This window comes from Protopterus annectens, chromosome 9.part0, assembly GCF_019279795.1.
Source record: "Protopterus annectens isolate FY-2018-M chromosome 9.part0, PAN1.0, whole genome shotgun sequence".
NCBI lineage: Eukaryota > Metazoa > Chordata > Ceratodontiformes > Protopteridae > Protopterus > Protopterus annectens.
Window position 1 is genome coordinate 97155786 of NC_056743.1, and position 27303 is coordinate 97183088.

At 41.5% G+C, this 27303-nt stretch overlaps 1 protein-coding gene across 1 annotated transcript in view; it reads right to left on the bottom strand.

The window, feature by feature from the left end:
- Nucleotides 1-27303, bottom strand: part of TPCN2 (two pore segment channel 2) — a 1483468-nt gene that overhangs the window by 926292 nt on the left and 529873 nt on the right. The window contains exon 7 of the mRNA XM_044082617.1: nucleotides 16788-16860. Within this exon, the coding sequence (XP_043938552.1) occupies nucleotides 16788-16860 (73 nt within the window). The remainder of the gene's footprint in view (nucleotides 1-16787; nucleotides 16861-27303) is intronic.

Genomic DNA, 27303 nt, shown 5'->3' on the forward strand with positions numbered 1-27303 from the left:
CACAATTTGCACTGCAGATTTGCCTGATGTTTGTTGCACATGGATGATCTCAGAGGTATCATGCTGCACCACTAACCTGGAGGTGTAGGTATCCTTGATGAATATGGATACACCCCCTACTTTTGTGTTTCGGTCCGTGTTCTGTGGCCAAAACGTAAGGTATGAGTTGTAGCCTGGTAGTGCTGGGGTGCTCTCTGGAGCCTTGAACCAGGTTTCAGTTACTGCACAGATGTCGACTTTCTCCATACTGAGGAGTGCTTTGAGCGCATGCATTTTGAGATTTAAACTCCTGGCGTTGAGTAGCAAAACCCTCAGTTTTTTGTTAATTGTGCTGTTTACGGAGGTGGGTTTGACTTTTGAGCCTTGCCTAAAAAAGGCACTATGGGGGCAGCAAGAGCCTTGGCCAGTATTTGAAAGCCTATGGGTGACAGGTGCAAGCAGTCTCTTGCGAAGCAACGCGGCTTGTCGAGCATGTCGTCCCAGGCTGACAGACACTGGATCCTCTTTGAATGACACCAGAAGCTTAGCCAATTCTTGAAGATGATCATTTTTTCTTTATACTAAGGTATCATTCTTGGTGAGATCAGGGTCATACCAGCCTGGGCTACATGATCAGAGAACTCTTCCATGTCTCTTTTCATGTAGTCCAGGGAGGTACGTCTCAGGTCATTCACACCAACATGAACAATGACAGAGTCATATTTGTATTTGCTCTGCAGTGACCTGAGTGTTTGTGTTATGTGGTGGATTCTGGCTCCCGACAGGCAGCTAACAGTAACCTTCTGCTTGTCCAGCCTAGTGAGTGGGACGTCAGATTGCCTGACTATAGAGTCACCTATTACTAGTGTGTTAGGTATGTTACTTCGCCTTAAGGGCTGTGATTGTGTGGCACACTGATTTTGTGTTTTATGTGTTGTCTGGTTTGTGACAGGAGGTGCAGGTTGTTTGGGTGTCTGCTTTGGAGGTCTCGGATGCTTTTGCAGGTTTTTATTTAGAGCCTCTGAGTATGACTTTGTGTATTTATGTGTATTTTTTGCCAGTGCTGGTTTAGTAGGTCTATGTGTGGCTGGAGGTGTGGTGCAAGTGTTAACCTTCTCCTCTTGACCGTCTGTTCCAGTCTTGGGTGGAGACAGCTTAGCCTATAGTTTGGCTGTATAATTGCATCTCTTGCATATGTCAGATGTTGCGATATGTACAAGGGTAGTGTGACAGCGGTGAGGTCTGCGGTGGGAGTAAATGATATGTTTAAGGTGGAGGTGGGGTTACATCAAGGATCAGCTCTGAGTCCTTTCTTATTTGCAATGGTGATGGACAGGCTGACAGACGAGATAAGACAGGAGTCCCCATGGACTATGATGTTTGCAGACGACACTGTGATCTATAGTGAGAGAAGGGAACAGGTGCAGGAGACCTTGGAGAGATGGAGATATGCTCTAGAGAGAAGAGGAATGAAGGTCAGCAGGACTAAGACAGAATATATGTGGGTGAATGAGAGGGAGGATAGAGGAATGGTGAGGATGCAAGGAGTAGAGGTGGTGAAAGTGGATGAGTTTAAATACTTGGGATCAATAGTTCAGAGTAATGTTGAGTGTGGAAGAGTAGGATGGAGTGGGTGTAGAAGAGTGCCAGGATTGATTTGTGACAGACAAGTACCAGTAAGAGTGAAAGGGAAGGTCTACAAGAGGGTAGTGAGACCAGCTATGTTATATGGGTTGGAGACAGTGGCATTGACAAAAAGGCAGGAGTTTGAGCTGGATGTGGCAGAGTTAAAGATGTTAAGATTTGCACTGGGTGTGACGAGGGTGGACAGGATTAGGAATAAGTATATTAGAGGGTCAGCTCAGGTTGGAAGGTTTGGAGACAAAGCCAATGAGACAATATTACATTGGTTTGGATATGTGCTGGGGAGGGATGCCTAGTATATTGGGGAAAAAGATGCTAAGGATGAAGCTACCAGGTAACAGGAAAAGAGGAAGGCCTAAGATGAGGTTTACGGATGTGGTGAGAGAGGACATACAGGTGGTTGTGACAGAGCAAGATGCAGAGGACAGGAAGAAATGGAAACAGATGATCCGCTGTGGCGACCCCTAACGGGAACGTCCGAAAGAAGATGATGATGTGAAGGTAAAATTTGAATTTGGGTCCCATCACAAATTGATTTAAGGAAGAAAGGTCCAGAACTAGTTTCCAGAAATTTTTTCCTTGGCACTAAAACATTATAAAACTCTTTCCCAACTGGGAAGGACGGACTGCTTCTATTACTACCAAGACAGCATATGATGCAGCACAGGATGGAAGACATGGGTTTAGTCTGGTGGATGAGGAGGAATCTCCTGGAAAGTAGGAATTTCCTCATACTGTCATCTGTATCCTAGTTGACGCAGACTATTTCCCCTGAAACATTCTGTTGCCATTAAGTAATGTTGATTCATATTTTCTGAAAAGGGTAAGGGACTGTTAGGGTGGTGGTGGGGGGACAAGGTCCTTAAAGAGTCATTATGCCTTATTGGACTGGCATTTTTTTCTTGGGGGTGGCGGGGTGGGTCTAGCTTTCTTTTTGGAACTTCCCTGCCACTGATTTTTAAACATCTGCTTACCAGCATTCTGTTAACATTTATTGGTCTTCTCAGTGGCAGGAAAGCACAAAAGGCTAGGTACACAAACCAGCCTTTCAGCTGAAGCCAACAGTCTGGCCATGTGGAAGCTGTCCTGAAGCTGTGTAAGCTTGGGCTACTGCAGCAGTGATCAATATGAAGAACATTCAGTGTGCAAGTTACGCAGAGAAACTGCTGCAATGTTGTTTTTCTTTCGGCTTCTCCCAGTTAGGGGTCGCCACAGTGAACTCCGGTCCGCTAATGATTGGCAGTAGGTTTTTACGGTGTCGAGGAGCCAGCCCGATGGCCCAACCTTCAATGAAGGCACGCCCGTTCATGCATGTCTTTCGAACGCCACTCGATTGCGGGGAGGACATGCAGACTCCACAGTGAAGGCGCTCCAGCCGAGAATTGAACGGGAGAACCTCTTGCTGTGAGGCGACGACACTACTGCTGCACTACAGTGGCTAGAGAAACTGCTGCAATATATCTGCAAAATTGGGCTGGACTAATGATACTGTTGGTGCACTGAATAAAGCTGAATTTTACACAAAGCTCAATACTGGTGACACACCCATGAATGAATCTGCACAAAAAAATCACAGGGAATATATACTGCTCTACACAAAGCTGTTAGAATCCTATATTAAACTTCACATAGTGTTTAATCATAACACTTTTACATGCTATAACCCATTTTTGGTATCACTACAGTAGCTGGCATGCTTTCAAATAAGTAATAAGAAAAGCTCTAAGCCCATAACCACCAACTAGATTTGTACACGCATGCAGCAACAACAAAACAAACGAAAAGTCAAAAAGCAGGAACTGCTTTTGCATGTTTTTCATACGTTCGAACTTCTGTTGATGTAAACGGCCAAACCACTAAAAAGAATGGTCATATCAAATTAATTCAAAAATAAAGTTGGTCAATCATTGGTATACAGGAAATATATCACTAGCTTAATCACCCCTAATTAACAAAAATTTAAAAAATAAACTAAACCAGAAAATAAAATCAGGGAAAGTTATCATTTTAATCAAATACATCACCTAGTAGTTTTAAGGACAACGAAGGTATGTTCATGATACAGAAAATACAATGGCACAAAATGGCACGATCAGATCATAAGCCCTACTTAAAAACAGCAGCAGTACAGGACACCTTTCAAAGATTAGTAGTTTTGAACTTGATTATATCCAGCAACAGAAAAGTAATACAATTTTATCAAATCACAGTATTAACTCAAAATATAACTCTACAAATACAGAATTAAAAAATATGGAGAACTGGCTTTTACATGCCTTGGGATTTCTTGTCTATCACAGACAACCAAATGAGCTTACTGACAAGAGTATTCGTGATTAGTGACCAAGTAACTCCAGGGCATTTTGTCTCTATTAGGCTGGGTGGACACAGGACCAAGACAATCAACACAAAATAGTGGAGTGATCTCCATGGGAAGTATCCTGCAAGGAAGGGGCCAGAAGGGTGTGCTTCTCTCAGCCTTCAGACAGACAGAAAACTGGAGCAGAACTGAACACCTGCTCAGGGGAGATCTTTACTTCTGGAGGACCCAAAATGCTGCATACAACATGGAATTACCTCTAGCAGACAATAGGCCCTGTCACTCCTTCAAGCAAAGTCTCAAGACATAGCTCCAAAGTAAGGATATAAGATCTAAACTAAAACACAGGCAAAAAAATAAGCCAACACAAAATAAAAATTAGCGAGCATGATGGAAAAGGCCACTTGTGTAGTCAATTGGTGGTTATTACTGGCATTTATTAGTCCTTATACATGGGAACCGAAGATGCTGAATGTCAGTTACTAGTAAAGATAACCTAAGCAAAGCAACTGTCAAGAAGGGGTCCCTAAATATTGGTTCTTTTTCTTCTCAGTTACATGTCCAATTTGCTCCTACCATTTTCTAAAGGTCTCTCTTCCTGTGTTTTTATCTCTGTTACATTAACTACTTCAATAATGACTGGTTTAGACCAATTTCCATTTTCTAGTAATTGCTTTTTTGGCAGCCACCAGGATTTAACTTATTAAAGTATTACTATGCCTAGGCAATTCAGATACTCTACCCCAGTTCAAAAACAATTTCTTTAGGTACACCCATTTGCATGCCCAGTATTCCTGACCACATACTATGCAGTGTTTTTTTTAAACTCTGCCAACTCATTACACTCTGAAAACATATGATCCCAACTACCTCTATGTTTCCCATCACACTTCCAACATTTGTGATCTACCAGAGGAAACATTCTTTGGAGCTTGCTAGGGTATAAACATACTTATACAAACACTTAACAAGCAAAAATCCTAAACCACCTAGACTTTATTGTACATTTGGGAGCCACATGTCTTCCATGGTTTCTTTATGCATTGCCCATTTAATCTCTTACAATTATTTTCTGACCCCCTCTGATTGATTCCTGTAATTATTGTGCAATAGTTTATATGCCCTGTGACAATGTGAGGTACTGCCAGCTATGCCAGGAGAAGTAGGGCAGTGGATGTGTAACATATGCCAGCATAGCCAGATGGAATTTTGTAAAGAATTGTATGTCAAATATCGAACTGATTTGTACAGATACTTGTGTTGAAAATGTATTTGTAAAGTTGTTTGTGTTAAAAATGTATCAACAGCATGTCCTGCTGGACATGAAAAGAAATGTACATGCATTATTGTAACGGTTTAAATATATTTGTTTTAACAGATGATACTGGAGGAGAAGAGGTTAATCTCCAACTATGAAAAATAGTAAGAAATTAAATTACTGGGCCTAGGTCATAAAGATGTTATCTTACAGATCTCAAAAAAGATCTGCAGCCACAAAAAAATCTGTACTAGGAAGCTTTCTGCATTGTCACTGGGGTGAACTAATTGCTACTCTGGAAGGGTGGAGGTCTGAAACTGTTTTGAGACTTACAGGAGCTGCAGCAGATCTCATAAAGGCTCTCTTGTGCATCTATTATTAACACAAATGTACTAAATCCTGACAGTTTCAAGCAATGGGGGCTGTAAGGGATCCAGAAGTCAGATGACCAGATGTATGTGATGTCATTCTGTAATCCATCATTAAAAATAATGTTTAATACTAGGTGAGACTGAAGTCGCAGAACAGTCTCTTTTTGTAACCTGACAAAGGAAGGTATTTCACCTACTTCATCTTGCCTTGCTCTGGTAAGTAACCAGGGAGTAATAATTCTTTAGATTACTCAGGAAAATACAGTGAGATTAGTTAAGCATTGTTTTTCTGCAACTGTGTAAACCTGTCCACCTGTGTTATTTTTTAATATTTCCTTTGACTGATACTCTGGTGTGTGCTGTAAATAGATATTTAGTATTTTCATGTTCTTTTATTTATTAAATATATTTAAGCTTTTCATTGTGGCTGGTCCTTTAGACAACATTTTAAACTTTGAGAGTACTTGTATTTATTTGGTGACAATGTGGTCACTCTTGGAAGCATTACTGCACTGGCCAAACACCATAATTTGTATTAATATTCATTTCACTCAGTACAGAAGGGTACCATTGTAACAGCCTTAGAGTAGCAGACTTTGGGGCATCTGGTGGCAGTGTACCTACCTTATAGTCTGGGTAGAAGGGGGCATAGCTAGTAAATTTGTGCCAGCCTTTCCCAGGTGTGTGCGCATTTGTGTGAAAATCAAATCTCAAAGTGCGCGCGCGCGTCAGCTACTTGGAGTAGGGACACGAAGCACTGGTTTCACAGAGAGGGTGCTGAAGGACATAGCTTGGACACTCGGCTGAGGTCTCAACTCTATAGCTGTGCTACTGGGGAGTCTCACTGGGGACCTACAGGGAGATAGGCTGAGAAACCCAGACCCCAGACTGAGTGTGTTCCCTGTGTGCTCTTAAGGGAAACTGTGCTTGATGCATGGAGCTTCATCAGTAGATAATGGGTATATCCATTTTTGTTCCAAGTGAACATCCCTCGCCATTGCCAGTGGTGAGGATTCAGGCTCCTTGATTAATGGGCCAAAGTGGGGATGTCACATGCCTTACTAATCATCCTTGTTTTTCACAGCAGCTTCTACTCTCATTTAAGTAGAAACCCATCCAATGTACGTCTTTCACTTAGTATTCCCCTATTTCTTTCTCTATCTCTATACTCTGATATCAATCCCTGATAGGGAAGGCAGTCTCTAGCCTGCAATTCCAATTTTTTTTGGCCTCTTTCCATTATATCACTTTCCCCTCTAATTATTTGTTCCAAACATATTTATTTTACATTTGTTGACAGGGATAGTCCGACTGGATACATATCCATTTTCAGTGGAGGCCCGGGGAGAAAAGCTCCAAACATAACATACAGAAAAAATACTACAGAGAAATCATAATATCAATACATGTTGCAAACAGTTTACAAACTCTGTTCATATATAGGTTCTTTTGTCAGCTTCCTTCAGTAATTTTAGCCCCCCTCTTGCCTATTCTGTTCCCCTATTTACAGTCATCCCAGTCAATAGAATCTCATTTCTATTCCGGTGTTGGCTTAATTCTTAGAATACTTTCTGCTACTTTATGAGTACAATATTCTGTACGACTGTTATTCTCCTTAAGGATCTGCATCCAAAATCCTAGTCTCATTTCTTGAACTTTCACCCTGCTTCATCACCATCACCTTCCATTTTGAATTGTAGCTTTTTGCTTGTGTTATGTACAGCAGCCTTAACTGTGGAACGCTGAAATATCCTTTCAAATCAGGTAATCCTGAACTACCTTATTCTACTGGATCAATTTATCCTATTTGGCTCTTGCCCTCTTCCTCTTCTAGATAAGATCCTTTAACTCTTTACTAAATGCAATCCACAACTTCTTCTATGATTGATAAAAATAAGCCTCACCTATGTATAACACTAAGGGACTAAGCATTTTTATTCTTTATCATCTTGCTACCCATCATTATCCATAGGAAAGAGCTTGCAGTTTCTCAGTTTTTGTACAACGTTTTGTTTGGGCTCTTCCCACATTTCCTTAGCTGCCACAACAGAATCCCTTCTAACCCATTTCTCCTAAATAGTTAATTTTATAGATACAGATATATAGATATATACATATACATATATATAGGTATTTCTGAACCATTTCATGTTTGGGTACTGCTATAGCCTTTGTTTTACCTTCATTAATTTTATGACCCCCCCCCCCCCTAAAAAAAAAAAAAAAAATTTGAAACTGTCTCAAAATGTTCCACAAAATTGAGATGTCCTTGTCCTTTTCAGGTTTTTATCTGGTAAAAAATAATAGTTTACAACTAAAGCCAACTTTTCTTGATTACTATACCAATTACATCATTGAGTCGGAGTCTCTCATTTTCTTTGTAATGGTTCTAAATATGAAAACAACAAAGGGAAAAAAGGACCGTTTACAAACAGCTTATTAGGCAGGAACCCTCCTACTTTGATTATTGCTTGTAATCTCTCATATACCCTCTTAATTAACTTTATTGCATGAGAGAACACAAATGCTTAAATTGTCCTAACTCAAAATTCCAGCTTACTCTGTCGAATGCTTTCTCTGCATCAAGTCCCACCAAAAAAAGGAGTATTTTATTACATTCTACTTCTGTCGAGATAATTTTTGTTCCATTAATCTCAAATGTTTGCCTCCCCTCCATAACACCACACTGAGTCACAACAATTTGGGTAACACCTCTGACATTCTTTTAGCCATTATAGATACTTCGTAATCATGGTTTAAAAACTGAAGCGGGCATATTTGAAGCTGGATCTGATGGTTCTTTGCCAGCTTTAGATATTACAGCCACCACAGCTTTGTTCCAGGATGTTGATGCTTCCCCTCCTTTAAAAGTACTGTTAAAATCTTCTAGATCTTTCCTCCTAGCTTCCAAACTTTCACCAGATCATCACTAACACCTGGAGATTTTCCAGGAGATTGGCTATACCTCACCATTTTTATCTCATCTCCTCCTAACTTAAATGTTAATTGTAAATTCTCTCCACATTCCTACTGCTGAATTCATATCTTGCAAATCAAATATTTTCATAAATTTCTTCGGAAATCTACCCTCTTGTGTTATATTTCCCTTTCTAGGCCCCCCAGATACATCACCATTGTTGCAAATCAAATTCTATTCCCCACCTATAAGTAACATTCCCTTTTGAAAACAAATTTCTCCCAAAATCTTCTTAAGCTCCACAATAGCAATTTTAGGTGGAATATAAATACATGCCAGCATAATATTCATCCCTTGCTAGTAGCCCCCTACTATGACCATTATCTTTTTCTCTCTAACCCTAGTAAAGCTCCTCTAGCAAATAATAAGTACTCCTCTTTTACTTTATCCTTGATATTCTATACTGTATATCCATCCTGGAATCCTTTATCAAATTCACACGTTCAATTTCTTTCCACGTGTCCTCGATAGCATTGCTATTTGCACTCTGCATTTCTTAATATAACTCAGTACTCTTACCTTTTTGTCTATATCTGCAAGACCATTTAAATTTCAAGACAACATGGGAAATGTCTCCACTATAGTAAGAAATCATTATTCCCACCTATTACATAGGACAGCAGAGTCCCCTTCTGCTTGATGGCTCACAATTTGTTGGACAAATTTGTGTGGTTCCCTCCTCCGCATTTGTTCTGCACAAAAAAATGACTGATCTCCCAGGAAAAAATATTCCAAAGACAGCTGAGGACAATGACTTTAATCTTACTCCTGCATCTCAACATTCCCCTATTGCTGGGATAAGTTTGCTAGTCTTCTGCCTGGAATGTGCAGTGAATAAGCATTTACCACAAACACTGTCTCAAACTTTTAATACTTTGTCCGTTTGCCAGCACTTCGTTTGGATCAATTCTTTCTGCTGGTAGGTTTACATCTTTACTAATACAAGTCTTGGGTGCTTTCTCTTGGACACGTTTGGAGCATACACATGGTGTGCCCTTTCAGTTAAACCCTGCTGTGGAGTAACAGTCCCATTGCTTATTTGTGTTTTCATAAAATTAATACAGTCTGTTCCTTCCACTTTCTCTAGTACAGCAGAAAATCTCACGTTTTCCTTCATTGCTCTGTCCTCCAACTCTAACACTTTTGAAACAGCCCCTTTCAACAGCCTCAAACTCCACCAGCCTTTTCTTCATCTTAACCTCTAGCTTTGCAGTTTTATCAGTTCATACGCGTAGCTGCTTAAAGCTTCTTCCATTTTTTAAAGTCTTTTGAGCTGCTATACTCTTACAATGCCTCAATTATTTAATATGCTCTAAGCACACGAGTTATATTTTCCTCTATATTACCCAAAACTACATCTTGTACCAAAGTTGGAGCTTGAAATGGTTTTTGCTCAACAGCTGCAGGATCCTTCCCAGTCAGTGTTTTCTCTTAACCTTTTCTACTTGATTTTCTTTCAGGCTGTAAGCTTCTTCTTTGTTGGTATCCGGGCAGTGTACTTACTTGCCATTACCCGAATTTATTAAAAATCGAAGAGTTTCTGGTCCTTATTTCTCAGATTTTTTGACACTGGGAGAGCTGAAATCAAGCTGTTGATCAGTCTGCAGTCATCTTGGCAGCTCACCCCACTGCCATCTGTAACCTTTTTGAATGATCTTCAGATCCCAACTGTCTGAAACTGTTACCAAAGATAAAATGCTGATTCAGACTTTCTGGAAAGTAAGAGAGATTGCTGGGGTGGCAGGGAGACAAAGGTCCTTTAAAATAGTAATTCTGACTTGTTGGACTGTCCTTTGTTCTTTCGGGTGGGGTGGGGTGGGGTTGGGGTCCTGAACTAATTGCAATTTTTTCTTAAACATCTGTTTACCAGCATTTTTGTTTTGTTTTCTTTTGTTGAAATTGGATGAAGAGTTACAGAATTCCTTAGAAAAGGAAGGCTGAATTTTTTTTAGTGATTCCCTATATCAACTTAACCCTTAATTAGTCATAATAAACTTTAACATATGAGCCTGAGCATTCAAAATTCCGAAGTTAGAGTTGCAGAAGCATCCACCTTTTCCCCATACCTATCAATAATCTTCCCATCCTTATCAGAAAGAAACAGAGTATAAAGGATTAGTCCAAATAAAATCACTAACTAGAACTACGAGACACTCTCTCTCTCTCTGATACTCTCCCTATGGGAGGAGTAAAGGCACCTTGTTGAAGTTGCCAGTAGTTTATTCAGTTAAGCAGATAGATGGACAAATGTTCTGATTAGAACAATAACACTTCCCCATCGACCTGCTTAACTGAATAAACTGCTAGAAACTTAACAAGGCATGTTTATTCCTCCCACAGGGAGGCTATGAGAGAGAGTGAGAGAGAGAGAGAGAGAGAGAGAGAGAGAGAGAGAGAGAGAGAGAGAGAGACACACACACACACGGAGTCTCTTCGATCTGTTAGCTAAGTGATTTTATCTGGACTAATCCTTTATACTATGTTTCTTGTTAAGTCCTGTCCCCATCTGGGTCATAGGTGGGCTATCAGAGTTCACTCAAGTGCTGTGGATTACTCTGCATCCTTATCAGAAAGAGAAGGATTTGAATTAACAAAATATTTAGTAGTACTAGTATTAACTAAAGTTATATCTACTGGGTCAGGTTTATGATGAATGTATAAAACAAAATCAGGTTTATGAACTTGTGAAGTCTTTGATGTGTTCTTTGACATCACTGCAGCCTTTTTTCCCTTTCCCCTTGTACCTCCAGGAAGCCCGATTGCTTCAGCAGTGTGCTCAAGTCCCACAAACTCCTCTGTTAAGAATCTGGTGGCGGACCCAACTATGCTGTCTCTGGAGTCCAGCAAGGGACTAAAAGGGCCTGCTTCCAACAACCCTTTACTAAATAGGGATGCAGTCTCCTGGACTGATTCAGCAAAAAACTACGCCTCAGCCACCCTTGCCATGTGAGTTCTTAACTGCTGTTTCCACATGCTCAAATACCTTGAGTCTGTAAAGGAACCAAATAAAACCAGGGCAGTGGGAATACAAGACAACAGCTTCCAGGAGGACATCCAGAAATTGTGGAATACAGGTTGAGAACCTTACACATTCTATCTACCTTTTTAGGTACAGCATGTTGACATCAGGAAAGCTGCATGAAGTTACACACATCCACCTAAGTTGACAGAACTGGAAGAATGGGTCAAGGTTCTGAAAATTTCTTCTGTAACAACTCAATAGTATTTTCTGAGGGACTGTAAAACCTTGGTTTTCTTCCACTGAAAACATTGGCTCATTCTGGAAGTAGTCTCAGAGAAACAGACTCCCACAGACAGAATCAAACTTGAACTCTATTCTGAGTGTGAATCAGAGAAATGAATGAAAACCATCTGTCCCTCCATCTTCCTTTCCAGATTCAGAATCTTGAATCTCTTCAGGTAAAGAGGTATCCCTTTTTCTTCAAAGAAAAATTATTTCAATTATTTAAATCAACTTGTAAACTGACAAGAAAAATGTTGCTCCCATTTAAAAGTACAATTCAGCCTTTTGACAGTCAAAGCACAATCTCCTATCTTAAGAATAACTTTCCAAACTACGACAATACATAATACAACATTTTAATGTGGAATATTTTCCCAAGTGGAGCTCATCTGCCCAGCAAAGGAACAGCACAATGTGGCTGATCCTTGAAAGCCTCCAGAGGAGCACACCCTTCAACAGCAGAAAAGTTCTGAAAGACTTGGCACCCAAACCTGTCTTTTTAATTATATCAGCTGAGGCTTAATGATGGTTTCAGCGTGTGGAAGGTGGCCTGAATCTTTGGAACCTGGCTGGCAGTTGTATCCTATTGTAGGATACTAACCAAACAGCTAGGACTACTGAACAGTAATCAATATTTATTTATTTTTATTTATTTTACATTTGTTTACTGGGGAGGTCCGACTGGACAAAGCTTTTCAGCGAAGGCCCGGGGAGAAAAGCTCCAGAACAATTGCTAACATAAGATATTCACATGAGCATTGTGGTTTACACATTCAGTTGTAAAAATACAGCAGATAATAACGTGATTGCATAAGATATTTACAAAAGCATAGTGGTTTAGACATACAATTTAAAGTATAGCAGGTAGTAACATATGGTTGTTGTTCATACAGTATGCTTAATAGAGACAATCTTGAAGATGTACTGAAGATAAGAAAAGAAAGGAAAAACTAAAACAGGAGTACATAGACAAGTTCATATGAGGTGCATTGACATTTTAAGGGAAAGCTTTTCAATTTAGTCTAGGGGAGAGTTACTGAGGGTAGATGGGACAGTGGAGAGTAGGAGGCAGTGAGTTAGTAAGTAATGTTTAATAATATACAGTGCACATGTGGGAGTTTTAAAGAGGAGGTTGGATAGTAGGTAGGGGACAGGAGTTAGAATGTGTCAGCCAGATGCTACACAGTTGCAAGTCCAAGAGTTGTTTAGGTGGGAAATGAGCTGTTTTTGAAGATGGTTTTGTTAGGTTGTACCCTGATTTGTAGTGGTAGGGAGTTCCAAGTCTTGGCAATGTTACTGGAATACAGGGAGTCATCAGAGCTGTAATGGCTTTTGGAGATTGCGATTAGTGCCTTGTTAGTAGATCCAAGTTCTCGGTTATCGGAGTAGAGGGTGATCAGGTCTTGTAAGGCTGGAGTTTTGTCAGGTTGGCACAGTATTTGGTGAGCTAGAAGTTGGTTTAGAGCCAAGGTGTTATGGAGGCTCAGCCAGGAAAGCTCTTTTAGGGCCTGACAGTGGTGGGTGCACAGTAGGAGGAGTTTATGGCGAATTTTGGTATTTTGTTGTAGCATACGGACAGCTTGTTTAAACCACTCTTGTTTAGATCAATTAGGACAGGAGAAGCATACAGTAAGGTACAGAGAAGATGGGTTCTAGCTAGGGTAACTTTACTGTTGCTGGTTAGGAAGATTTTTACATCTGTAAGGAGTACCTAGCTAGTTTTCTGTTGATTTTGGGTATTGTACGAGCTATGTTTGTCAAATTTCATATTATTGTCAATAATGACCCCTAGTAATTTGGCTTGTGTGACAGGGGAGATAGGGTATTATCTCATGCAGAAATAGAGAATGGGGAAGTAGGTGCTGCTGCTTTGGAAAGATGAAAGAGCATAACTTGGGTCTTTTTAGGATTTAGTATTAGCTGGTAGTTTGTTAGCCAGGTTTCGATGGATGTAAAGGCTTTTTGGGTCTTGATTTGAAGTTGTTGCAGGGTGGGGGCAGAGTAGATTAAGGTGGAGTCATGAGCGCACTGAACCAGGTTTGCTACAGGGGCGGCTCTGTGAAGATTATTTGTAAATACAGTGAAAAGTAGGGGTCCTAGGATTGATCCTGGATATGATGAACATTAACAAAAGTCTTTCTCCTGCAAGGTTTCAGATACCCCAACAGCGATTATAATAAATAGTATGGGAGCTGAAGAAACCTAAATTACAGCATCCTGCACTGGAGGTGAAGTCCACCTAGACCAAAGGACGCAACCATCTTGTGTCTAACCCAAACACTCTACTCTGTTACCAGGGGTAAGCCTCTCACAACAGTGATGAGCCTTTCAATGGTGCTCCTTCTGGGAAATGAGCCAAGAGTGGTAACATATAGCCAACTGAGACCATGTCCACAAACCACTGTTCCTTGGTGATGACCGTTTAAGCCAAGGCAAACCTCGACAACTGCCCTTCAAAGGGCAGCCCAAAATCATAATTAGAAATGTTATGGTTGCGCCAACAGAGTCACCATCTTGGATGACCTCAGCAGCAGGACAGGGGGGGGGGGGTAAGACTGATTGATACTTAGCTTTCCCCAGATGGTCAATAAATGTCTTACCCTCTTGGCACTGAGCTACGTCTGGATAAAAACAGTGGGAGGTACACAGGTCAACAGTGGCAATGGCCTGTTTCTTCCTTACTGGGTCATCTTCCAGGTCTTTAAGGGAGGCAGTAGAGCACTTCATTAAACACAGCAAATAGATTTTTTTTTAAACCATACCTTAGGCTGAATTATATCCTTCTTGAGACTGGACTCATCTACATCTGCAAACTTTACTACAGCCTGATCCATTAGGAAGGACTGGAATTCAAATAGGTGAGACAAACAACTGAAGGTTCTAAGCTCCATCATGGCAGAGAATTAACTTTTGCCACAACTACCCAGAGTTTTTGACTCTAGCAGTAGTACAGTATATGCTATAGTCACTGAGATGTGCACTGGACTGAAGAACTCACAAAATCTCAGAAATGTTTCAAAGATATCCAGTGACAAATGCCCTCTATTTAGCCAGGGATTTCTTAGTGGAATCCACTTTTAGGCCAGCCACAGTAAGAGAACCTGGATGGTTTCAGTAATCAGAATATCATCACTGATCAATACCCTCCAGGGTTATGATCCAGGCTTTGGTGTACCCCATCAACCTGGGTCAAAAGAAAATGCTGGGCCTGAGGGAAGGTCCCAGTCTTAAGTAACCCTGACCTTAAGCCAGATGGCAGACAAATCCCCAGAATTATTCCAGTTGGCTTCAAGAACCAGCCAAGCAAATGGTAGTGGGTGATGCCTAGATCCCAGAAGATATCTTTCTATGGCGGGACCGAAAGGAGACACCTACTTTGATAGTCTATCATCATCCATGAAGCCAGAACTCTACATAAGTTCAAGCACTCAGCTTATGCAAGACAAGTGATGCATCTCTTGGCTATGAAAGTCCATTTAACCAAAGGAAATGACTCTGACAACTAGGATCTGATACAACTTTAAAGATTTGGTCCTTGTAGTACTTCTGCTGTTGAAGCCTGTTGCTATGTGGAACGTGCTTTCATATCCCTATGCAATGAATTTTCAACCACCATCTTCCTTTTTTTGTAACAACACATATAAGGAGTTTACATGTGTAGGTGGCTTTGATGAACCATCAGCAGTTGCAAGAGTGGGTTGTGCTCCATGCAAACATAATTACAGGAATGTAAGTGAAGGCCATTGCTTCTAAATGTCACAATGACATATGCGGATCTATTTATAGGCAATACATGCTGTAATTCACGCACAATGTCCAAGCTGTGTAAGTAGTAGAAAAAATTGCAGATTCAGGAGCTTTACATACAAATGTAGCATACACAAAACCTTTATGTAGCCTACATGTGATACAATAGCATGTCAACATCACTACGCATGCAGTATCTAAAAAAGGGATATTTAAAGAAAATGCTAGACTGATTGCAGAGAATGAATCTAAAAATCACAGGAAATACTGAAGGTTCCTAATGTTAGAACCAGAATGTGCTCCTACTGAAATTGTGAAGGCTACAACTAGTGTCTTCAAAACTGCAAGACTGAACATGTGATTCTCAAACTGCAAGACTGAAAGTGCAACCCTACAGAATACGTATCTGGAATTTTCTTATGCAGAGATATGTTGTTGTTGTGTCTTTCGGCTTTTCCCGGTTAGGGGTCGCCACAGCAGATCTCCGGTCCGCTAATGATTGGCAGTAGATTTTTACGTGCCGAATTGCCAGCCCTGACACAACCTTCAACGAAGGTACGCCCATTCACGCATGTCTCCACACAGCAGACACTCTAGCTGAGAATCGAACAGGAAAACGTCTTACTGTGAGGCGACCATATTTAAATTAGCATATATGAAAAGAAGCATGTGCGTGGTGGCAAAGTCTTCTACGTTAAGGGGCTCGGTAGGGTAAAGCCCGTTCTGCAAGAATGGTTTAACAACTTTAGAGTGAGTTTTGACATTCTGTCAGGTGAAAACTGCATTTTTTTTCATAGCAAAAGGGCCTGCCAATTCAGATTTTACTTTTTCACTAGTGAGCCCCCAGACATTATTTTCCATTCAAGAAAACTACACACAAAGACATTAATATGTCAAATCTTTTAAAGTTATATTTTTTCAAAAACATGTCCCAAAGGGTTATTCAAATCCAAATTAATCCAAGGCAACTTGGGCCTTGAATAACTATTACAGTTGTACTCTTATTGACATTTACTATTAAATTCACACGAAGACAACACACAATGCTTGATAAATTAATTGGTGAAGCTACTGACACAGTTCAGTAACTACACCTGTGTACATCTAGAAGGTTTTATAGGTTAAGTGTTACTGTATGTCCTTCGCAAAAAGTCTTAAAACAAATCACAGTCTAAAAACATCAGAGCAATTTGCTAAACTTATAAAACAATGTTAGTGATAGGTGCATTTCAAAACAAGTGCATTACCTTAACTCGAGGAAAAAGCAGCATGGCAAACATTGTGAAGATACAGAGATGGAGGGCTAACAGCAACATAACACTAGGAAAGAATACAAGAAAAAATATCAAGACACAGACTTCAGCATTACACTTCATGACCAGGACTTGCACAGTTTAAGTTATGCTTGGAAGATAAAAATAACAAGGGTATGGAACTGGCACAACCAACTACAATTCTGATCAACACTGAAAAAGATTTTATCTAACTGAAATTTTTGCATCAGTAACGTACATAATTCAAGAACTGTGACAAAAGTGAAGTGTGACCCTCCCAACAATGAAATCAATTAACTGTCCTATTCAAAAAATACACGTAAATCACAAATCACCCCAGGTGTTATAGCATTTAAAAAAAAGCATACATGCACAGACAAGTACCTGGAAGTTTTAAGATAAAATGCTTTACTCCACATTAGCACCCATCTCAAACAAATTGCAAAAATGCAAGTGCAGGTGCGAATATATAAGAAATTTTTAGGATGTTCAGTCACACCATGGTTTTATAAGACATGCAACTGTGGAACCTTGCAGACTACCTGTCCGATAAGGAACATATCATAAGGGTATTGATCTCTTTCTAACAGTAGCTGGACAACTAATTTTGAACTATTTTATGTTTTTTTTTTTTTTAACCACAGTAGGACACTGATCATTGCCAATTTCAGGCACAGCATAGGTTGCTTTGATACAGGTAATCGGGTTACAAAATAAAGGAGACAGATAAACAACAAGAAGAACATATAAAAATGTTTAAAAAAAACTTGTATTTTTACATTTTAATCAGTAACATTGAGGACAAATACTACTGTTTGTTTTCTTTTTTTTTTTTTATAAATGCAAGTTTCCACTGTTATAGTCATCTGGTATGCATACATGTCAACATTACACATGTGACTCAATTCCGGTCTCTCCTTAAACCTCACTCGTCTCCCACAGCACATGTACAAATTCCACTTCTATTAAATTTGCACCTTCACTTAGAAGATCCCACTTCCAGTCCTCATCTCCTTTATAATATTTAACACTTCCATTACAGTTGGTTTAGATTTTCATTTTTAGTAACAGTTTTTTGATAGCCAACATTAAACTTAGGAAGGCCTCAATATGTCTAAGCAATTCAGGTCCTACCTCCCAACTCAAAAGAACTTCCTTAGTTACAACCACTTGTTCCTGCAACATTTCTATTGAAGTATTTTCTAAGATTTTTTAAAAATCGTACTTGTTCCATTCCCCAAATCATGTTCCTTATTACCTCTCTCACAGCCAACAAACCTTCGGCATTTGGAATTTACTGAGGAAAATCCTCTGTTTACTTGGGGTATAAAAATATCTAAGTAAACACTTGCATTTTTTGCACTTTAAAAAAATCATAAACCTTTTGGCAAAGCCAGATCATGGTCAAACGGGGCCTTAGGCAGGGTAATGGCTCAGGGCCTCCCAACACAAAGCAGCCCCCCCCAGCAGCCATTTCTCCCCAGTTACCATAAAAACTAGTTCAAAGAGCTGCTGAAGATCCACAAAGAAATAATGAATAAACTTTATTTTGAAAAGGATATATAGAATGACAGATATATTATAGACTTGTCTTGGCAGAATCTTGTTAACATTGTCATGCATGGAATGGGAAAAGAAAGTTTATTCACTTCGAATATTTTTATAAAACATTCCTTTCTAATAAATAGAGAAGATTGTTTTCCTGATATTTGAGGTATTGAGTTCTTTTTCCTCTCACTTCTACAATTTGACATCTCACTTCTACATTTAACTTGTTTTTTGAAATTTTTCTGAAAAGTTTAACAAATTTCTGGGAATATGAATATTTGAACATTATGTATGGGATTAATACCTAATCACATAGGAAACACATACTTATAGGAAGGAAACAGTGAGGAGAGAGTATTGTTGCAGAAACACAGATAACACATTTTTGATAATTTTGATAATGGGGCCAAATCAGGAGATCATGAGCCTCGAGGCTTAATGAGGCTGAGATTAGTAGGGTTAAAAGTTAAAAGATAGATTAGATAAGAAGGATGAAGTATGGAACATGGAACAAATTGTGTGTCTGAAGTAATGAGTACTCTGGGGATACTCTGAGCAAAAACCCTATTTTCAAAAAACCCCTAGAAAGAGTTTCTATATTATAGGAATGGAGGTTATAGTTATTAATAATCCTATAACATACCCTTACAATCATGCTGATGTCTTCTTAAGAGATTAGAGCCATAATAGAAAACACTGGCATATATTAGGAAGAGAAGATAGTTTAGTTGGGGAAAGTCCTAAAAGTCCTAGGTTATAAAACTATTTGAATTTGAGAAGAGAATTGTGCCATAAGAGAGGAGGTAGGAACCATGTATGTGTTTCTCATAATACTACCTCCCTGTGGTAAGTAAACCAATGCACCTTATGTGGACACTGAGCTTTTAAAACTACCCTAAAGATAAAGTATTTAAGTTTTACAACTAAGAGAAAGGATCAGGCATAGAATAGGTGAGTGATGAAAGGAATGCCAACTTTTTGTCATGGAGAGAGTTGATACAGACATAAGAGGGGGTGACCGAAATGGAAACAAGATGGATCATTAGGTGCAAAGCAGATTGCCCCCCAGGCCTCAATGACAAGATTAGTTTATACCCATTTCTGAAGAAAAGAAGAATAAAAAGGGCCATAAAGAGGTAATATATTAAGAATATTTTTTGCTATATTTACCTCTTTGTCAGATATTTTTATCTAATATTATTTTATTATATATTTTTAATTTAATATTATTCTTATCAGTGGAACATGTTTTATTAACTAACATCTTACAGTATTTCCATAGTATTTTTAACTTATCTAATACTGCCATCTTGTGGATTTACTGTAAAATGAATTAAATTGTTAGAGCCATTTAGATGTTCATACATATTCATATTTATTTATATTTTTATTTATATATATATTTTTTACCATTCTTTCTACATCTATACATATAATTATTTATAAACTTTATATCTTTTCATAGTTTCCACCTAGTTGAATATGAACTTATGTTGTGGGTAATTGTATTTTAATTGATTGCTTAATGAATTGTATAATTAATCACCTGATTACTTTATGTATATAAGGACTGTGCTTTTTTCAGTTTGTTGTACAGTCTGATGAAGCCCATATCGGGTGAAAGCGCTTACTGAAATTAAATAAAGGAGTTCCTGTTCGTGAAGATTGAATTGTATTGTGTCATTGGCATACTGATAGTGTTTACAGTTATTGCATCTATACAGTACTTGTACAGCAAGCCTCAGCGTTCCGCTTGTGACTAGTTTGTTTTACCATAAAAACTATTCAAAACCTGTCAGTGCACATACTATTTTCTTCATTACTCCTACAATGACTACAGACATTTGGATTTAATTTAAAATTTAAAATTTTGTAGCACAAACACTGAGACATTTGTTAAACGAAACAATACAGTCTCACAATGGAAACAGAGATATTCACTTCTCTACCAATGAAACTCACATTTATTGGACATCACTGAAACCCACATTAAAATAAAATGCATCTGGACAGTGGCGAATGAAGTTTAACTTTGGGCTATTTTCAGACCAGAGGCCACTTGCACACATTTTTAGACTATACAGACATGCATATTGTTCTATGATTCACTTCTGTCTGTAATTATATTCCTTGTACAATACAGCCCCTGTTTTAAATGTGCAATTTTTTCCAGTAAGCAATTAAACAAAACGTATGAACCAATAATGAAAAAACTTCCCATTTCAGAACATTTCAGCCATAAAAGGCAACTCAGTATCAGTCAATGTGCACAGTCTCTGCAGTAGTAAAAGTCATCTGAATAATTCCACATTACAGACATCTTTAATAATGAGGTTGCTGATAGCAGACAACTTTATATTTAAGTGTTTCATCTACAAATTCAGTGCCTGCTGCCTCTGAAGAAATTGCCTAGGTTACACTAAAATAAAAAAACGGTAAGCGGGTAATAATGCAATAGGGAATGGATGGCAAAACAGACAACAGGTTCATAATTATTATCTCATCCAAAGGAGGGCACACACACACACGGCTCCAAGCCATAGTACAACACAGTATCAGCAATCCACCTACTTGGTGTGGGAGTAGAACTCTCAGCCTTCTGTATCAAAAGCAAGTATGCTACCTGTTGTGCTACTAATACTGCTGTCAAATTTTATAGCACAAACAGTGACAACCATTTTGCTAAAGAAAACAGTTGCTCAGTGTAAACAGACGTAGCATTTACAGCAATAAACAGTTAGTTATGTACTCACCATAATGATCTATGTATGTGGTCCATCTCGCCTACATTCATTACTGATGGGTTCGGAGCCGATAATCGGCTCCGACTCGGCCGACTATTTTCTAGCACAAAGTCTCTAATCGGCTGGGCTAACCCGTATCCCAGGATGCACCACTCCCAAACCCCCAGATCTTGTTTACATACATCCGAGTCACTCCACATACACCAACCTCAGTAAGAGGAGCATCATCCACCAGGAAAAGGGAATAAACCGATTCTGAAGGGTCTCAGAGTAATTATCCTCCAAATCCTTTAGGCAGGGGACAGGTGGGAGGATACGCAAGAATGTAGGCGAGATGGACCACATACATCGATCGTTACGGTGAGTACATAACTAACTGATGTTATGTGGTCCTATCTCGCCTACATTCATTACTGATGGGACAGCATCCCTACCACCTCTAACCCGGGAGGCTCACAGGAAAATACTCCGGAGAACCGTGGAACCAAAGGAAGCCCAGCCTCTACATGCCACGTCCAGCTTGTAATGTGAGATAAAGGTGTGATGAGAAGCCCAGGTGGCCACTGCACAAATGTCGTCCAAGGAAAGCCTGGCATAATACGCTATTGAAGTTGAGACCGCCCTAATGGAATGAGCCTTGATTGGGAAAGGTAAGTTTCTGCCTGCTGATGAGTAAATAAAGGTAATGCAATCCTTAATCCACTTGGAAATTGTGCACTTAGAAACAGAACTACCCGTTCTATTCTCCGAAAAAGAGACAAACAATTGATCTGATTTTCTTACGTGTTTTGTCCTGTGTAAATAGAATCTTAGTTGTCTATGCACATCCAATTGATGAAATTTGAACTCCGCCTTGTTGGAGAAGTTGGGAAAAAACACAGATAACTCGATGGATTAGTGGAGGTTACATGTAGATGACACCTTAGGAAGAAAGGAGGAATTAAGTCTCAAGGATACCCTGTCCTTATGGAATATTAAATACGGGGGCCTAATGGACAATGCTTGAAGTTCTGAAACTCTTCTAGCCGAAGTGATGGCCACTAAGAAAGCAGTCTTCCAGGATAAGAATCTCAGTTCGCAAGTGGCAGCCGGCTCAAATGGCGTAGAAGTGATGGCTTGCAATACCAGATTTAAATCCCATGGCATGATGGGTTCTGACACAGGAGGACGTGGTAACCAGGCTCCTTTCAAAAAGGCCTTGCAAAGTTTATGGCCCATAAGAGGGCTCATAGGATACATGGAAATTAGAAATGGCCGCCAGCTGCACTTCAATGGTCGAGGCAGCAGAGCCCTGTCGGAAGAGCATAGCTAAAAAGTCTAAGACCGCCGATATAGGGGCTGTGAAAGGGTCCAGACCTTGTGCCGGAGCCCAGATGGAAAATCTCTTCCAATTGCTAGAGTAAATTCTTCTGGTGGAGGACTTGAGACGACGAAAGAATATGCACCACCTCAGATGAAAAGGAATGTAGTCTAACTATCGATGGAAGTGGAGCAGCCAGGCTGTCAACCTGAGGGACTGTAGGGAGGGGTGGAGCTGTTCCGACATATGAGTCAAAAGGTCTTGTACTGGATCCAGAGTCCAAGGACCATCCACAGTGAACTGCTGAAGGAAGGGGAACCAGACCTGGTGGGGCCAGTGTGGAGCAATTAGAATCATCTTGCTTCCTAAGTGGATGGCTTTCTGAATCACTCTTGGTAACGGAGGAAAGGCATAGAGCAGACCGGAAGGCCAACCGTGGACTAGAGAGTTCCTGGGTCACTCCCCCTGTGGGGGGATCAGAGTGAAGTAGTTGCTGCATTTGGCATTGAGGGGACTGGCAAAAAGATCACAGCAAGGCTGACCCCACCTGCTGAAGATCCGAGTAGCAACTCGGTTGTTCAGGGACCACTCATAAGGCATCAGAATAGCTCTGCTTAGCCTGTCTACTATCACGTTGTATTTTCCCGGAATGTGCGTTACCACTAGAAACCGTTGGGAAGACACTGCCCAATTCCACACTCTCATGGCCTCTCTGCAAAGGGGGTAAGACTTGGTTCCCCCTTGCTTGTTCAGGTACCAAACAACTGACATGCTGTCTGAGTGAATAGGAATTGTTCCCCTGGGAAGAGAGCTCTGAAGTGCTTGCAACGCTAACACAGCACTCTGCTCTCATCTACAGGACATTGATGTGTGAGTGTACCTCGTGATCCTGCCACGTGCCTTGGACTGTTCTGCCCAGATAATGCCTCCCCACCCTATCTGGGAAGCGTCCATGGTTACTGTGGCAGCAGGAGAAAGGGGAACTAGATTCCTCCCCTTGTCCAGGTTGGAGGAACATAGCCACCAATGGAGATCCTGCCTGCAATGCTCTGTGAGTTGGGTGAGAGAGGGGTAATTTTTGATAGGACCACTGGACTGATAGGAGCCACTGGAGGATCCGCATGTGTAGCCTGGCTAAGGGTACTAACATGATGGTCGCCGCCATGGATCCCAATAACTGAAGAAGTGACCTGGCTTGGACCTTCTTCCGGGGCAATAGAGCCTGGACCTGAGATTGCAACACTATAATCCTTTCTTGAGGCAGAAAGGCCCTCATTAGGACAGAGTTTAATTCTGCGCCTATAAATACAACACGCTGTGAGGGCAGCAAGGCAGATTTTTCCCAGTTTAGTGCAATTCCTAACCTTTGACAAAGATTTATGGTAGCCTCTCTGGCTTGGATGAGGAGATGCCTGGTGGGGGCAGTAATGAGCCAATCGTCCAGGCAAGGAAACACCTGGAATCCTAGACGTCTCAGGTGAGCTGTCACCACTGCCAAGCACTTGGTAAACACCCAGGGGGCTGTGGTGAGACCAAAGGGCAGGGCTCGAAACTGGAAATGACTGGCTCCCAGCTGGAAGCGTAAATGATTCCTGGATGCCTTGTTTATCTTGATGTGATAATAGGCATCCTTGAGGTCGATGGAGCACATCCATACTCCCTCTCCCAACAATGGGAAGATGGATTGAAGAGTGACCATTCGGAACTTGGACTTCAGGACTTAAGTGATTCAATCGACTGAGATCCAAAATGGGTCTCAGGTCCCCTATATTTTCGGCACCAAAAAGAGTTTGAGTAAGTTCCTGATCTGATCTGAGGGGACCGGTTGGATGACTCCGTTTCTTAGCAGCTTTGCTATCTCTAGCGTTACTTGATCCCTTTGACTGGGTGGAACGTCCAGGATTTTTTTGATTAGGGGAGGGGGCGAAACAAAGGGAATGGTGTAGCCTCCGGTGATTATTTGAAGCACCCATCGATCCTGAGTGATGCTCTCCCTGGCTTGAGGATGCCTCGAAAAACGACCCTCGTCTGGCTCCGGAGTAGCACAGTCAGGCAATCCCTCAGGAATTCTGATAGGAAGATCCACAAAGGGAGTTGCAGTCTCCCAGATTGAGGGGGCCTCCTCTGCCCCTAGGACGGCGTCTTCCAGAATAATTCCCCCCACCTCTGCATCTGGAGGGGGGCTCACCATGTGTGGCTGGGAAAGACTTTTGTGATTTCTTGAACCATATTTTCCCTCCTCTCAGCCTTGGGATAAGGCCTAGAGGGGAAAGAGAAACGGGCCCCTACGGCAGATAAAGTCTTACCCTCCTGTTCACATCTGATGAGTCTCTTTCACTTTGGGTCCAAAAAGAGAGGACCCATCGAAGGGGGCATCCGTGAAGGAAGACTTGAAGGCCTCCGCAAAGTGACATAGGCACATCCAGGCTTGCCTCCTAAGAGCCAAGCCTGAGCTAGCTGCCCTACTCGCCCCTTCAGTTGCATAGGATATGAGCCTCATGGACGAGTTTGCAATGGAACCAAAGGTAGACCAACTGGGCGTTAACAGTCTACGCTACCGCCTCAGGCATGTTACCAGTCAAGGTATCTCCCAACTCTTTGAGGAGATCTCTCTGGAGCAGAGTAAAGTGACAAAGGTAATTCAGAGACCGCAGTGTAAAGGTAGCTGAAGACAGGGTACGCTTCCCATATCTATCCATACTATTGGACTCCTTGTTAGGAGGATGGACGGAGGAAGAAGCCTCTGCAACTTCTTTCTGAGTAGCTGACGCCACTACCATGGCATCTACAGGGACCCCTTTTGTCAAAAACTCTTTCCCCGGGGGAGCAGACAGGAACTTATTAGGACTGGGCACTGGTTCCACGGAATCAAGGTGCTCCCACACCCTTCGACAAATCAGGTCTAAGAGTTCATCGAAGGGTGGAGACACCCAGGAGGCAGAAGGTTGAGCTCCGAAGGCCTTGAGGAATACCGACTCTTCCTCAGAGGGGGGCTAGAAAGGCCAGTCGCCTCTCTGCCTCAAAATCTCCAGGATGTCGGAGAAGGAGACATCGGAGGCCGACTTAGGGGACCCCTCTGCATCATCGAGGTCGGTATCCAAAGTGATGGACTCGTCTTGGGAGTCTATGTGCTTCCTCTTGCACAGCTTCTTCCTGGGAGGCTCCTCAGGCACAGACTTGAGGGGCCCTCAGAATGCTGGGGACCACTCATGGGGGTGTCCTCAGGCCTTCGAGCTCCGCTGTCCACTGATAGGGGGGCATCAGAGGCTCTAGTCAGGGTGTATGGGGACGGAGTGGCCGATCCAAGTGATGTCACTGACAACCAAGCCAGTGTGCTCCTCATGGCCTCGAAGGCAGGTCCTCCCGAATCCAAGGACTGACCCATCTCCGAGACCACAACCAGAGTCGGGATCCCCCTAGCCGAAGCGCCAAGAGGGAGACTCGGGGCCGACAAGTCCCAATGTATCCCCCTCGGGCCCGACAGAGGAAACCAGAGTGCCGAAACCAGATGACTGAACTGAAATGGTTGGAGCAGATGACTGCTCCGATAAACCCGCCAGGGGTACCGGAGCCGGGGTAAGGACATCACTCAGCGCCGAACACTCCGGCTCCAATAACACAATGCTCGGAGGAGGAATCATCGGTACCGAAAAGGGAATAGGCTCCGGAGCCGACTGGGTCGGAGCCGAAAACAATTTGGCTAACACCGGCGACTGAAGGAGCCTCTGAACCACCCTATCCACGTCCAAATCAGGTAACCTAGAGGATTTGGAGGCAACTGAAGAAGATGAGGATCTCCTACCTATCGATTCCTGTGTAACACTGGGTGACCGGCTCCGAATCGGCTCCAATATGATCGGAGACGAGGTCGACTCCAGTACCACCGATACCTCCTGTGGCCCCAAAGACAATGGAGCCGAGGAAGCAGTATCCAAACCTGAGCTCTTATCCTGCAGCTCCGAAGCCAACGGAGCCGAGGAGGTTTCAACTGTTTTCAAAATCTTCTCCGGTGGCTCCGAAGAACTAGATGGAGCCAGAGATAGTTTCTTAGTTCTGGTGGATTTGGATTTGCCAATAGAAGAAGCAGATTCTATCCTCTTCAAATGAGGGTTTGACCAGGCCCTTCAAAATCAGTTTATTTTTTCTTTCCTGCAGCACCCTGGAACTGAAGAAATGGCAGACACTGCAGGATTCTTGTAAGTGAATCGCGCCAAGGCAATAAACACAGATGGCATGCCCATCTGTAATTGACATTTTATAGGCACACAGAGTATTTTTTAAACCCGGAGGGTTTATGCTCCTTTTGCTCTTTAAACATGTCCAACAAAAAAACTCAACACAACAATAGGAAGGTGGGATACACAACAGGAATTCTAAGTCAAACACTCCTTGGGGTCGACGAGAGAAAAACACAGAGAACAAGACAAAGGAGAGGACTAGGTCCCTCTAAATTAAACGGGCCTAGCCCGCCCAACACAAGGAAACCTAACACACTCCATGATGCATCGGAGACCATCCAGGTGCAATTAACCATAGGCAAGACTGCTCTGCAAATTGTAGCATGTTACAGGCCACCCTCACAAACTCAGGAACCTCACATGGCCTTCCTGAAAACACTAGAGGGGATAAATGTATCACCAAACACCATCATACTAGGTGACTTCAATTACCCTAATATAGACTGGGAACACTACTCAAGCCCAAACACCCTAGCCCAAAAGTTCCTGGAATTCATAAACTCAAATGCCATGGAACAACTAGTCACCATCCCCACAAGAGGAGATAACATACTTGATCTCATCATCACGAACATGGGAGCACAATGTTCAACACCGAAGTATACCCCTCACTGGTGAGATCAGATCACAAACTAATCTCGCTGGAGGTCTTCATCCCA